Raw genomic sequence first — 15,788 nt, 5'->3', positions numbered from 1 at the left:
AAAAACAGTATAGTTTTTTTGTTTAGTGGTTATTTTAGAAACTCAGTCAGGGTCTCAACTTACTGTTGAGAGCTAGAATAGTAGAATACACAAGGTGCAATTTCAAAATTTGGTTGTGCATAAGTTGTTTTTCTCTTGTTATGTCATTCACTGAGACTCACTCAATTAGCACGTCAGCATAACATTTTGCATATTGGTCTAGCCAGCTATATAAACTAGTAATCGTGTAATCATGGTTGAATTACCCAGGGGCCCTGATCTCCAGGGGGCTCCCATTGATTTTGTTATTCGCTCTCACTCAGATATCATATTAACATGGTATAAGTCAGTGTAAAAAACTGCAAACATTTCTCTCCTCCCTATAGCAAAATGAGTAGAATTGCATGAAATCTGTTATAAAATGGCTAAATCTTCTCGCCGCTCCATGGCAAAATGAATAGGATTGCATGAAATTAGTTATAAAATTGCTAAATATTTTCTCTGCCCTATGGCGAAATGTCACTTAGGGCCCCAAAAAGGCTAGGGCCGGCTCTGTAAGCCAGTTACTAACCAGGTGAGAGGTGACATGCTATCCAAGAGGCCTAAATCAGTTTATCAACTTTATCAAAACCTGAAGATCATGGTACATTTAGTTAGATGAAAGAAAAAGGAACAGGATTTGGCTTCTGTAGCAATGAGCATAGCCGCTGGAAGTGGGGGTGCTGAGGGTGTTGCAGCACCCCCTGAAAAATCAGAATAAAAAAAATATATATTAATACAAATAAAAATAACATTTGAAAACGTAAAAACATATATTTTCACAAAAGTAGTACACTGGGCCTTTACTAGTATTAGCGGACCGATATTGCCATCTGTAGCAATGGGCATACATTTCTTTTTCAGTATCTCCACTTTGGGGAAAAAAAGGTAGTTGTATAATTAAGAACAGTATCTTGTTGGATTCAATAGTTGTAATTGTAAGAGTTGTTGCCCTGTCTTTTTCTCTGTGATTGTCATTCTAACAGAATCCAGAAAGAACAATAACCTGTCATCAAACATTTCCATCACCATGAAGAAAAACAATGTGCAATACAGTAATTTAGTAAATCCAGACATCAAGTGGTTTATGATGATGTGATGTGATGATGGTGCTCCGTTGGTAGAACATAGCGCCTGTAACGCTAGGGTTGTGAGTTCAATTCCCACAGGTGACCAGTACGAAAATGTATGCACTCACTACTGTAAATTTCTCTGGTTAAGATCGTCTACTGAAATGTAAAACGAATGAAAAGGCCGTTTTAATTTACACATAGAAATACGTTGTATTTGCAGAGTATTTCAAGAAACTGAAAAACATATATCAAACAAGTATTTTTATATTCCACAAGTACAATATTATCAGATTAACTGTTTTGTACAGATAATTATCAGACTTAAGTTACAAATTCTGGTAAACACTCAAATAGATTTAGTTTAAATATTTTCACAAAAGTAGTGCACTGGGCCTTTACAGGCCTACTTATCTGATGGTCTGTATTAGCAGACCATCAGCGCGGGCATACTACTTCCCCCGAATTATGCAATGATATGTTAACACATCTGATAAGTAGGCTATGAGTGTCTTCATAATTGACTCTGTGAGTAACTATCACTTGACTTCACTGTACTTGAAACGATCGTCTCGACAATGGGCTAAGTGATAAAAGGTGTGCTGTTTATTGCGATGACGTGCACGCAGGCAACTGATGTAACCTCGATGAAAGTTTTAACGGGGAGTTAATTTAATGATGGGTGGTTGGAGTTTACAGTCTAAAAGATATAATTGCAATTTTCAGACAACGTTGGGGAAACTTCAACGCAGAAAGTTGGTATGGTGTGACGTACGTTGGCAACGTTGATTGTTTTCCACAATTTCACTTGTAGCATCTGCATCATGTCTAATTTTATCCCAAGCCTAATTGGACTCCATTATTAGACCTCTATCACATGGAGACCACAGCACGTTGCTTACTTCGAGTATCTAAATTTGTTTTGTAATATTTTCCCTTTGGAAACAGAGTAATTTCAAGCCTTTTTGAAACGACCTAATTTGTAGTAACTGTAACAAGGGCTGTTTATCCAGGCCTTGGACATACAGAAAGGCCACCCAAGACCAATGCAGGCCAGAATCCATCCCAACAACCTTTAGGCAGACACTGTGAGTAGATGATGTGAGTAGAGCCAGAAACATTCATCATAATTCTGAATTAATTATTCAAAGAAAGAAAACCCCGCTGTTGATCACTTTTGATAAGGTCTAGTTAATTTGTGCCAATGTCCTCGGTGTGCTGTGTTCCGTGACAATGGCACACCCAAACAGCTGTTAGGCGTAGCTAATAACATCAATAATCATTGTTGTTTGTTTTGTTTTTACAGTCATAACATGATGATGTTGTATTTGCTTTACTTTAGAGGCGCATCCTCTTGGCACACAGTCAAACCTGACGCCATATAACTCTGGAAAACACAGTGCAGATTAGCGGATGTAACCAACTAGATGGTCACACTCCAAGATCCCTTTCTGCCTTATCAGTCTGGCATGCTGACCCAAAGACCTTGACAATCAGCCCAGCCTCAGCCCAGCCTTAGCCCAGCCCAGCCCCCCTTCTCCAGGAGAGGTGAAACTCTTGCATTATTCAAACAGTCTCTAATGAAACACAAATGATGTGGAAAGATCCAAAATGACCGTGGGTAACCTGAGAAACACTAGCTGTGAAAGGAAACAAATGTGGAAAAAGTACCACAAATAGCACATTTTCCTCATCCTGCATAACCTGGTTTCCAAGGAAAAGTATCCTTAAATACACTGTCATGCAGAGAGGGTATACCAGGCATCTGAGCATCCAGTTATCTCACTCATCATGTAGCCATGCATTTACAAAAATAATAGTTTGGCAAACTCAATTGGTTTTCAAAATCAAGATAATGTATAGGGGAAAATGCATGGAAATGCCTGCCTGGGTAATTGCCAGATTCATCAGCATATGGAGCTGGTTGCAACATCAACTTCCAAAATCAACTTCCTCCAGGCCCAGGCTTACATTGCATGTCAGCCTAGTTGCAAATCAATATTTGATCAATCATGTCAATCATGACAATCATATTAATCAAACAAACAGATTGGATCTTCTTTCCCTGAAATCAGCATGATTTAAACAGCCTGCCTGCTGCACTCAGCAGTTTTCACATCACTTGCCTTGGGATCATTACATGGAGGATTTAGGTCAGCTGGACAGGGACTATAGCTTGCTCATCTAGCTGTAACTACCTCTAAGTATAGGGACCTCCGATTGGATCTCCTTTCACTGAACGGCCAGGCAGGTGTCACCAGCCTGAACGATTGTTTAACTCTATTGTTTTCGCTTCACTTGATAAGTGAAAGTGAATTGAAAAAATGGCGAGTGGAGTGGTCAGGCTGGTTACACCAGGGTAGGAATCACCAACCTTATAGTGTTAAGGTGGTCTGACATTTGGTTGCATCATGGGTGAGTTGCTGAGAGCCTCTTTTCTACTTATGGAACTGGCACGTATATTCTAGAACTTCAGTGGGACAGAGTTAAAAACTGCTTGATTGTGTGGACTGGTGGTGTTATCCACCCTAATCTGTATGTTAATGTGAAGAGACGGCAGTACCAAGCAGTAGTTCTGGAAACGGGCTCATAATCAGAAGGTCACCGGGTTTAAATCCCAGGTATGGGTTATGCTATTGTTCTGTGATGCAAGTCATGTTTGTTTAATGGGTCTGTTAATCAAGGAAATGGTTACGACAACAATTAGACATGCCGTTCTGTTCTCTTCCTATGAATGGACTGGATATAGTATTTCTGTACGTAGATTAATCCAAGGACTTTGTGGTAGAGCTACAGGGCACATGTAGGTTGATAATAGCATTCATGATCTTTATGTTGTATCAACAACACCTGTTTTCTGTCCGTCTGACTGACCACTTCATGTCAAATCACTTCAAGATTTTGGCAATGAGACCCTTTATACTTCCCCAGAGCATGCTAGAAGTTACCCATAGACTTCCAGTCATTGCGCTAATGCTAGTTAGCATTGGCTCGTGAAACTACATCCAACTTCCTTCATACTAGACACAGAGACATAAAAATGGCATCCAAAAGTTCATCTGACTGTGGGGAAGTAGATAACAGGCCTTATTGCCAAAATCCCAAAGTATCCCTTTAACATGTTAATTATCCATGCAGAGGTTGATATTCATTCTCCACACAAGGGGGGTGACATTCACTAATTAAAAAAAACACAAATAGTGGTCAGTATGTTTGTGACCTATTTTCAGATAGACTCTCTTTCTTGAGCAGCCTAGTCAGAGTACTAGGGGTATACACAGGATATCTGGTTCCCTGAGATAGTTGCTACTATTCAATGAATTTCTGTGGTGGCCTGGCCAGCAGGAGGTCAGTTGATTCCTGCAGGTTTCAGTTGTATTACACGTTGCTGTTGAGGCCTGCGTTGCTGGTCATTTTATCATTGGTCAGGTGGGGACAAGGTATTGAACCCTAAAGAGGTCTCTAGCGCAGCAAACCAACAAGCCATCCTTGTGGTGTCAAACAGGTGTAGTTAACGGTTAGGTAGAGAATCAATCTAATTTATTTTACGTATTACAAGGACAACCTTGGTGTTCTCACCACTAGCCTAATCAACAGTAATTTGCTAATCATGATGGTATTTGCTGTTCTAAGGGAATCATATATTGTGAGCTTTCCAAATACAATGTACCACTGACTTTCCTCTCTCTCTCTGGTATGTGGCTATGACAGGTCAACAGGTGTCTTAGACTAAATCACTTTTTTGGCACATGATAACTTGTCTCTTGATTAATCAAAATATGTGAGCTGAGAAATGATGAATATGCTAAATATCCATAATGGCCTGGCCTGTGCAAAGTGGCAAATGTATGACACCTGTCTTTGACTCACTTTGAATGTTATCTTTCTGAGGGAAGCATTGTACTTTAAGTTCACTGTCTTGATCTTATCATTTTTAAATAGAGGAACTGAAAGAGCTGTTTCTATCTCAACTTGAGTGTTGCAAGACTATAATGTAGGTCCACCATATTTCACTGAAACTGAAAACCAACAGCAAACAACTTCAATAGCCAGGGATTTGTTATCCTTTCCTTGATAAATTAGTTAGCATGATTATATTTTAACAGTCTTGTTGAAAGTGAATTTTACGGAATGTGACGTGACCAAAATGACTTACTGGTTGGTAAATAAACGGGCACAGCTCCGCGTGCAGTATCATGAGCAGTGTCCCAAGCAGCGCGGTGCCCAGAGCCCAAGCGCACAGACGTTTTTTGTCCTCCAATAAAAGCTTTCTATCTCGCAATCTATAAAGATTGCCCCCCTCGATTTGAGGCATACGCTTCCCAGAGTGGGACAGCGGTACAGATATCTCAGTCATGTCACCGCCGTTTCTGTTGATCACTCCATCGCAATTGTCAACTTTGGAGTTGAGGTGCAAATTGCGGGTTGTCATCTCCATGTCGCGTTGGCGTCGACTGTGTCCGCTCTCCGTGTTATCGTCCTCTGATGCCTCGTCCTCTCCCTGTCCAGCCTCCCCTCCGTCCGTGCTCTTCCCCGGATTGCGGGAAGGTATACCACGATGGGTCAACTGTGTCCCAGGTCCTCCTTCTCCTCTCCGTGGCTCATGAAAGTAGCGGAATAGGGACTGTAAAACTAACTGTACGCGCTCACCTGAACACGAACAGCGAACACTTCCACTGGCAGGATGGGATAAGCGCACTAATGACAGTTGACTGTTGCGCTGTTCTTATTTGCAAGGGTTATGAGGTGAGAGGGCGCCATAAAAAGTATATATCTTTCTCTCGCTCTCTCTGTCTGTCTGTCTGTGTGTGTGTGTGTGTGTGTGTGTGGCGTGTGTGCGCAGTGGCGGAAAAAGTACCCAATTGGCGTACTTGAGTAAAAGTATAGATACCTTAATAATAGAAAGTTACTCAAGTAAAAGTGAGTCACCCAGTAAAATACTACTTGAGTAAAAGTCTAAAAGTATTTGGTTCTAAATATACTTAAGTATCAAAAGTAAATGTAATTGCTAAAATATAATTAAGTATCAAAAGTAAAAGTAGAAGTATACATAATTTCAAATTCCTTCTTTTAAGCAAAGCAGATGGCACCATTTTGTTTTTAAAAATGTATGGATAGCCAGGGGCACACTCCAACACTCAGACATAATTTACAAATATGCATTTGTGTTTAGTGAGTCTGCCAGATCAGAGGCAGTAGGGATTTTCCTGTCCTGCTAAGAATTCAAAATGTAACGAGTACTTTTGGGTGTCAGGTAAAATGTATGGAGTAAAAAGTACATTATTTTCTTTAGGAATGTAGTGAAGTAAAAGTTGTAAAAATGATAAATAGTAAAGTACAGATAATACATAAGTAGTACTTTAAAGTATTTTTACTTAAGTACTTTACACCACTGTGTGTGTGTGTGTGTGTGTGTGTGTGTGTGTGTGTGTGAGTGGCTCGTCTTGCATATGTAGGCTAGCCTACTCATTGGATAATTATAGAGGCTGGTAATTGCATAAGATACAGGATGTAACGGTTTTGTGACAGGATGATCAAATATGATAATTTCAGATGGTGAGGGTCAATCACCAATTCAGTTGGACAACTATTTTAGTGTGTTGCTCTCTTTTTTTTAATCCCATTTTGATGGGCTTTTCAGTGATGTGTCCCATTTAATTACAATACTGATAAAAACATATATTTAAACAAATCCAGCAATCCCTGTCGAAACAAATTGTTTTAACAATACCACAATACTGTGTGCTCCCAAAATGCTATTCTGTAGCGTTCTAGAATGAATTAATGCATTTTGGCATTATCAATTGCAAATAAGCTATCACATAGGCCACTAATAACAAGCACATTATAGACTAGTACTGTTGTTATTTACCTGTGTATTGACATGGTGAGCCTATTCTCAAATGACACTTTCACAGCTCCAGTGTGACCTCTGGTGGATAAAGGAGTAGGGTGTTTATTGAGATAAAGGGACAATGTTATACAGTATGTAGCCAACTATTTATTGTCAGACCCGCATTTATATGAGAGGGATTTTCAGTCTCTCTTGAATAAAACTGCATTGTTATTATTTTACTATTAATAAACGTCCCGTGGAATGTAGACATCACCTCGTAATTGTTTAATTTTGTTATGTACTGTTCTCAGATGTCTCAACCACTAAACTCTAGAGATCTTAATCTCTCCCCAACAAACTGCTAAGTGACATTTAGATAACTACCCCCCTCCTTCCCCAGACATTTAAGTAACATTCCTCAAAATGCCTTGAGCTATAGTGTAGAAAGTGCCCACCCCCCTCCATACACACACACTCAACCCCCATCACCCCCACACAACCTCTCACCCCATTTCCTAGGTTCTATGCCTGGGAGGAACAGCGTCATGACCTTGGGCCATGTGACGCACTCACCCCACCCGGATCCTTCCGACAGGGTATCCTGTGCTGGGCTGCTGCTGACGACAGTGTCAGCAGTAGCTGATGGCTCTAAGTGACTGGTTGACCACCTCAGAGTGGCTTTCAGCTGGACCTGACCTGGTATCTGTATCAGGACTGGACCTGGTCTCTGTATCAGGACCTGACCTGGTCTCTATCAGTGTCAGGGAGAGGTTGTGAAAACAGGGTTATGGTTAATTGGTGGAGACTGATTTTATAAATACTGGGCCCAAAGCCAACATAGTACACTATATATACAAAAGTATGTGGACACCCCTTCAAAGATGAGTGGATTCGCCTATTTCAGCCACACCCGTTGCTGACAGGTGTATAAAATTGAGCACACTGCCATGCAATCTCCATAGACAAACATTATTGCGACTGTAGCGAAATGCTTGTGTTCCAAGCTCCAACAGTGCATTAATATCAAATAATACACACAAATCTAAAAACTAAAATAATGGAATTAAGAAATATAGAAATATTAAGACGAGCAATGTCGGAGTCTGGAGTACACTATATATACAAAAGTACAGTACCAGTCAAAAGTTTGGACACACCTACTCATTCAAGGGTTTTTCTTTATTTTGACTATTTTCTACATTGTAAAATAATAGTGAAGACATCAAAATTATTAAATAACACATATGGAATCATTTAGTAACCAAAAAAGTGTTCAACAAATCAAAATATATTTTATATTTGAGATTCTTCAAAGTAGTCACTCTTTGCCTTGATGACAGCTTTGCTGGAATTTCTTTCCTTAGCGTGTTTGAGATCAGTTGTGTTGTGACAAGGTAGGGGTGGTATACAGAAGATAGCCATAATTGGTAAAAGACCAAGTCCATATTATGGCAAGAACAGCTCAAATAAGCAAAGAGAAATGACAGTCCACCATTACTTTAAGGCATGAAGGTCAGTCAATCTGCAACATTTCAAGAACTTTGAAAGTTTCTTCAAGTGCAGTTGCAGAAACCATCGCTCCCGATGAAGCCGGCTGTCATGAGGATCGCCACATTCAAGGAGGACCCAGAGTTACCTCTGCTGCAGAGGATAAGTTCATTCGAGTTACGTGTAAAAACCGCCTGTCTTTGGTTGCAACACTCACTACCGAGTTACAAACTACCTCTGGAAGCAACGTCAGCACAAGAACTGTTCGTCGGGAGCGTCATGAAATGGGTTTCCGTGGCTGAGCAGCCGCACACAAGCCTAAGATCACCGTGCGTAATGCCAAGCTTCAGCTGGAGTGGTGTAAAGCTCACCGCCATTGGACTCTGGAGCAGTGGAAACGTATTCTCTGGAGTGATGAATCATGCTTCACCATCTGGCAGTCCGACGGACAAATCTGGGTTTGGCGGATGCCAGGAGAACGCTGCCTGCCCCAATGCTAGTGCCAACTATACAGTTTGGTGGAGGAGGAATAATGGTCTGGGACTGTTTTTCATGGTTCGGGCTAGGCCTCTAAGTTGCAGTGAAGGGAAATCTTAACGCTATAGCATACAATGAAATTCTAGACAATTCTGTGCTTCCAACTTTGTGGCTACAGATTAGGGAAGGCCATTTCCTGTTTCAGCATGACAATGCCGGTGTGGATGAACTTTGAAGAGATGGCTCCGGGGGGATGGCTGCCGTTTTATTGTCTCTTAACAAACCATGCTATTTTGTTTGTTTTTTCACATTGTTACTTATTTTGTACATAATGTTGCTGCTACCGTCTCTTATGACCGAAAATAGCTCCTAGTGGCCGGGGACTTTAATGCAGGGAAACTTAAATCAGTTTTAACAAATTTCTATCAGCATGTTAAATGTGCAACCAGAGGGGAAGAAAACTCTAGACCACCTTTACTCCACACACAGAAACGCGTACAAAGCTCTCCCTCGCTCTCTATTTGGCAAAGCTGACCATAATTCTATCCTCCTGATTCCTGCTTACAAGCTAAAATTAAAGCAGGAAGCACCAGTGACTCGGTCTATAAAAAAGTGGTCAGATGAAGCAGATGCTAAACTACAGGACTGTTTTGCTATCACAGATGGGAATATGTTCCGTGATTCTTCCGATGGCATTGAGGAGTGCACCACACCAGTCACTGACTTCATCAATAAGTGCATTGAGGACGTCGTACCCACAGTGACTGTACGTACATACCCCAACCAGAAGCCATGGACACCAGGTAACATTCGCACTGAGCAAATGGTAGTGCTGCCGCTTTCAAGGAGTGGGACTCTAACCCGGAAGCTTATAAGAAATTCTGCTATGCCCTCTGACAAACCCTCAAACAGACAGTGTCAATACAGGACTAAGATCGAATCGTACTACACCGGCTCTGAAGCTCGTCGGATGTGGCAGGGCTTGCAAACTATAACAGACTACAAAGGGAAGCACAGCCTAGTGACACACATTTACCAGATGAGCTAAATAACTTCTATGCTCACTTCGAGGCAAGAAACGGATTCCCAGGACATGTACTCCGAGCATGCGCTGACCAAATGGCAAGTATCTTCACTGACATTTTCAACCTCTCCCTGTCTGAGTCTGTAATACCAACATGTTTCAAGCAAACCACCATAGTCCCCGTGCCAAAGCACAATAAGGTAACCTGCCTAAATTACTACTGACCCCGTATCACTCACGTCTGTAGCCATGAAATGCTTTGAAAGGCTGGTCATGGCTCACATCAACACCATTATCCCAGAAACCCTAGACCCACTCCAATTTGCATGCCGCAGCAACCGATCCCTTTCACACCTGGACAAAAGGAACACCTATGTGAGAATGCTATTAATTGACTACAGCTCAGCGTTCAAAACCATAGTGCCCTCAAAGCTCATCAGTAAGCTAAGGACCCTGGGACTAAACACCTCCCTCTGCAACTGGATCCTGGACTTCCTGACGGGCCGCCCCCAGGTGGTAAGGGTAGGTAACAACACATCCACCACGCTGATCCTCAACACGGGGGCCCCTCAGGGGTGCGTGCTCAATCCCCTCCTCTACTCCCTGTTCACTCATGACTGCACGGCCAGGCACGGCCAGGTTCCATTCTGGGTTGGAGCCCATTTTGCCATTCACTCCCATTTTGCTATACACTGCCTAAAGGCGGCACAGCCATCTCTGAAACATCTGTCTCCAGGATTAAGTACAGCCTCGGATCTCTGCCTGCACGTATCATGACCTCCTGGAGGGGGGGGGGGGGGGGCTAACAGGCTGTTTGTTTTCCGATTCGGCCCGGTCTCAGGTCCTGGAATTGGCTCACTCCTCCAGTGAGGAGCCAATCAAAATATGAGACGGCACTCCGGTGTCTTGTTGCCAGTAACCCCACCACCTGGAGTCAGCAACTGGTCTGGGTGGAATATGCAAGGAACACTCTCCCCTGCTCAGCTACTGGACTATCCCCCTTCGAATGCTCCATTGGGTATCAGCCCCCACTCTTTCCAGAGCAAGAAGTGGACGTCAACATCCCTTCAGCCCAGATGTTCGTCCGCCGCTGTCGGCGTACCTGGAGAAGAGCTCGGGCGGTTCTTCTCAAGACCACTTCCAGGTATCGTTGACAAGCGGACCGCCACCGTACTCTAGCTCCTCGCTATCGGGTCGGGCAGAGGGTATGGTTGTCCACTCGGGACCTACCCCTCTGGGTAGAATCCCGTAAACTTTCCCCCCGTTTCATTGGTCCTTTCCCCATTTCTAGAGTCATTAGTCCCACTGTTGTCTGTCTGTTGTTGCCCCGTACCCTCCGTGTTCACCCCACTTTTCATGTGTCCAGGATTAAGCCCTTGTCTCACAGTCCTCTGTTTTCTGTTTTTAGGCCCAACCCTCCCCCCCCGGGTCATCAATGGCCAGCCAGCGTATACGGTGAGACGTCTCCTGAGGGTTTGACCACGGGGCAGGGGTTTCCAGTACCTGGTTGACTGGGAGGGTTATGGCCTGGAGGAGAGGTGCTGGGTTTCTGCTAAAGATGTCCTGGACCCGACCCTCATCGCCAATTTTCACCGCCGACACCCCGGTCAGCCAGGTATGTGCCCAGGTAGGACGTCAGGTGGTGCCCCTAGGTGGGAGGGAGGTACTGTTACGCCCTGATCTGTTTCACCTGTCCTTGTGATTGTCTCCACCCCCTCCAGGTGTCGCTTATTTTCCCCAGTGTATTTATCCCTGTGTTTCCTGTCTCTCTTTGCCAGTTCGTCTTGACTGTTTCAAGTCAACCAGCGTGTTTTCCCCATGCTCCTGCTTTTGCTATTCTCTCTTTTGCTAGTCCTCCCGATTTTGACCCTTGCCTGTTTTCTGGACTCTGTACCCGCCTGCCCTGACCTTGAGCCTGCCTGCCACTCTGTACCTCCTGGACTCTGATTTGGTTTTGAACTTTTGCTTGTCCACGACTATTCTCTTGCCTACCCCTTTTGGTACTAATAAGTATCAAACACTCAAACCATCTGCCTCCCGTGTCTGCATCTAGGTCTGGCCCTGAGCTCTTATATCGAGAGCATTCTGATGGGTTGCATCACTACCTGGTATAGCAACTGCTCGGCCTCTGACCGCAAGGCGCTACAGAGGGTAGTGTGTACGGCCCAGTACATCACCGGGGCCAACCTTCCAGCCATCCAGGACCTCTATACCAGGCAGTGTCAGAGGAAGGCCCTAAAAATAGTCAGACTCCAGCCACCCTAGTCATAGACTGCTCTCTCTGCTACCGCACGGCAAGCAATACCGGAGCGCCAAGTCTAGGTCCAAGAGGCTTCTAAACAGCTTCTACCCCCAAGCCATGACACTCCTGAACAACTAATCAAAGGGCTACCCAGACTATTTGCATTGTCCCCCCCCCCCCCCCCCTTCTACGCTGCTGCTACTCTGTTATTATCTATGCAAAGTCACTTTAATAATTCTACCTACATGTACATATTACCTCAATTACCTCGAAACCGGTGCCTCCGCACATTGTCTCTGTACCGGTACCCCTGTGTACAGCCTCACTATTGTTATTTACTGCTGCTCTTTAATTATTTGTTATTCTTATCTTTACTTTTTTAAGGTATTTTCTTCAAACTATATTGTTGGTTAAGGGCTTGTAAGTAAGCATTTCACTGTAAGGTCTACAACACTTGTTGTATTTGGCGCATGTGACAAATAAAATTTGATTTGACTTCACTAACGCTCTTGTGGCTGAATGGAAGCAAGTCCCCTCAGCAATGTTCCAACATCTACTGGAAAGCCTTCCCAGAAGAGTGGGTGCTGTTATAGCTGCAAAGGGGGGACCAACTCCATATTAATGCCCATGATTTTGAAATTAGATGCTCGATGAGCTGTTGTCCACATACTTTTGGTCATGTAGTGTATGTTGCTATACAGTATAGTTGCACGTGATTCTGGCCTGAGGTAGCCTATAGACTGCTCTTGCGCAAAGAAATATATACAGTGGCAAGAAAAAGTATGTGAACCTTCTGGAATTACCTAGATTTCTGCATACATTTGTCATCAAGTCACAGCAATAGACAAACAACTAATAACACAGAAATTATTGTATTTTTCTTGTCTATATTGAATACATAATTTAAACATTCACAGTGTAGGTTGGAAAAAGTATGTGAACCCCTCGGCTAATGACTTCTCCAAAAGCTAATTGGAGTCAGGAGTCAGCTAACCTGGAGTCCAATCAATGAGACAAGATTGGAGATGTTGGTTAGAGATGCCTTACCCTATAAAAAACACTCACATATTTTGAGTTTAATATTCACAAGAAACATTGCCTGATGTGAACCATGCCTCGAACAAAAGAGATCTCAGAAGACCTAAGATTAAGAATTGTTGACTTGCATAAATCTGGAAAGGGTTACAAAAGTATCTCTAAAAGCCTTGATGTCCATCAATCCATGGTAAGACAAATTGTCAATAAATTGAGAAATTTCAGCACTGTTGCTACTTTCGCTAGGAGTGGCCATCCTGCCAAGATGACTGCAAGAGCACAGCACAGAATGCTCAATGAGGTTAAGAAGAATCCTCGAGTGTCAGCTAAAGACTTACAGAAATCTCTGGAACATGCTAACATCTCTGTTGACGAGTCTACGATACGTAAAACACTAAACAAGAATGGTGTTCATGGGACAACACCACGGAAGAAGCCACTGCTGTCCAAAAAAAACTGCAAGTCTTACATTTGAAGTCAGAAGTTTATACACCTCAGCCAAATACATTTAAACCCAGTTTATCACAATTCTGACATTTAGTCAGAGTAAAAATTCCCTGTCTTAGTTCGGTTAGGATCACCACTTTATTTTAAGAATGTGAAATGTCAGAATAATAGTAGAGTGATTTATTTCAGCTTTTATTTCTTTCATCACATTCCCAGTGGGTCAGAAGTTTACATACACTCAATTAGTATTTGGTAGCATTGCCGTTAAATTGTTAAACTTGGGTCAAACGTTTTGGGTAGCCTTCCACAAGCTTCCCACAATAAGTTGGGTGAATTTTGGCCCATTCCTCCTGACAGAGCTGGTGTAACTGAGTCAGGTTTGTAGGCCTCCTTGCTCACATGCGCTTTTTCAGTTCTGCCCACAAATTTTCGACAGGATTGAGGTCAGGGCTTTGTGATGGCCACTCCAATACGTTGACTTTGTTGCCCTTAAGCCATTTTGCCACAACTTTTGAAGTATGCTTGGGGTCAATGTCCATTTGGAAGACCCATTTGCGACCAAGCTTTAACTTCCTGACTGATGTCTTGAGATGTTGCTTCAATATATGCACATCATTTTAAATTCCTCATGATGCCATCTATTTTGTGAAATGCACCAGTTCCTCCTGCAGCAAAGCACCCCCCACAACATGATGCTGCCACCCCCGTGCTTCACGGTTGGGATGGTGTTCTACAGCTTGCAAGCCTCCCCCTTTTTCCTCCAAACAGAACAATGGTCATTATGGCCGAACAGTTCTATTTTTGTTTCATCAGACCAGAGGACCAGACGATTCTCCAAAAAGTACGATCTTTGTTCCAATGTGCAATTGCAAACCGTAGTCTGGCTTTTTTATAGCGGTTTTGGAGCAGTGGCTTCTTCCTTGCTGAGCGGCCTTTCAGGTTATGTTGATATAGGACTCGTTTTACTGTGGATATAGATACTTGTGTACCTATTTCCTCTAGCATCTTCACAAGGTCCTTTGTTGTTGTTCTGGGATTGATTTGCACTTTTTGCACCAAAGTACAGTTATCTCTAGGAGACAGAGCCCGTCTCCTTCCTGAGCGGTATGACGACTGCGTGGTCCCATGGTGTTTATACTGTACAGATGAATGTGGTACCTTCAGGTGTTTGGAAATTGCTCCCAAGGATAAACCAGACTTGTGGAGGTCTACCATTTTTTTCTGAGGTCTTGGTTGATTTCTTTTGATTTTCCCATGATGTCAAGCAAAGAGGCACTGAGTTTGAAGGTAGGCCTTGAAATGTATCCACAGGTACACCTTCAATTGACTCAAATTGTGTCAATTAGCCTATCAGAAGCTTCTAAAGCATGACATAATTTTCGGGAATTTTCAAAGCTGTTTAAAGGCACAGTCAACTTAGTGTATGTAAACTTCTGACCCACTGGAATTGTGATACAGTGAATTATTAGTGAAATAATATGTCTGTAAACAATTGTTGGAAAAATGACTTGTCATGCATAAAGCAGATGTCCTAACCGACTTGCCAAAACTATAGTTTGTTAAAAAAAATTGTGGAGTGGTTGTAAAACGAGTTTTAATGATTCCAACCTAAGTGTATGTAAACTTCTGACTTCAACTGTAAGTTTGCAAAAGTGCATCTGGATGTTCCACAGCGCTACTGGCAAAATATTCTGTGGACAGAGGAAACTACAGTTGAGTTGTTTGGAAGGAACACACAACACTGTGTGGAGGAAAAATGGCACATCACACCAACATCAAAACCTCATCCCAAATGTAAAGTATGGTGGAGGGAGCATCATGGTTTGGGGCTGCTTTGCTGCCTCAGGGCCTGGACAGCTTGCTATCATCGACGGAAAAATGAATTCCCAAGTTCATCGAGACATTTTGCAGGTGAATGTAAGGCTATCTGTCCGCCAATTGAAGCTCAGCAGAAGTTGGGTGATGCAACAGGACAACGATCCAAAACACAGAAGTAAATTAACAACAGAATGGCTTCAGCAGAAGAATATACGCCTTCTGGAGTGGCCCAGTCAGAGTCCTGACCTCAACCCGATTGAGATGCTGTGGCATAACCTCAAGAGAGCAGTTCACACCAGACATCCCAAGAATATTGCTGAAGTGAAACAATTT

General features: G+C 42.8%; 1 protein-coding gene across 2 annotated transcripts in view; it reads right to left on the bottom strand.

The window, feature by feature from the left end:
• LOC129857277 (intermediate conductance calcium-activated potassium channel protein 4-like) overlaps nt 1-5,903 on the bottom strand; it is a 45,424-nt gene extending 39,521 nt beyond the window's left edge. For both annotated transcript variants that reach the window (XM_055925351.1, XM_055925350.1), the window contains exon 1: nt 5,245-5,903. In XM_055925351.1, the coding sequence (XP_055781326.1) occupies nt 5,245-5,526 (282 nt within the window). In that variant the 5' untranslated portion in view covers nt 5,527-5,903. The remainder of the gene's footprint in view (nt 1-5,244) is intronic.
• Between the last annotated feature and the right edge of the window lie 9,885 nt (nt 5,904-15,788).

Source organism: Salvelinus fontinalis, chromosome 6 (assembly GCF_029448725.1).
Source record: "Salvelinus fontinalis isolate EN_2023a chromosome 6, ASM2944872v1, whole genome shotgun sequence".
Classification (NCBI taxonomy): domain Eukaryota; kingdom Metazoa; phylum Chordata; class Actinopteri; order Salmoniformes; family Salmonidae; genus Salvelinus; species Salvelinus fontinalis.
Note: the sequence above shows the minus strand (reverse complement) of the source record. Positions and strands in the feature narration are given on the sequence as shown.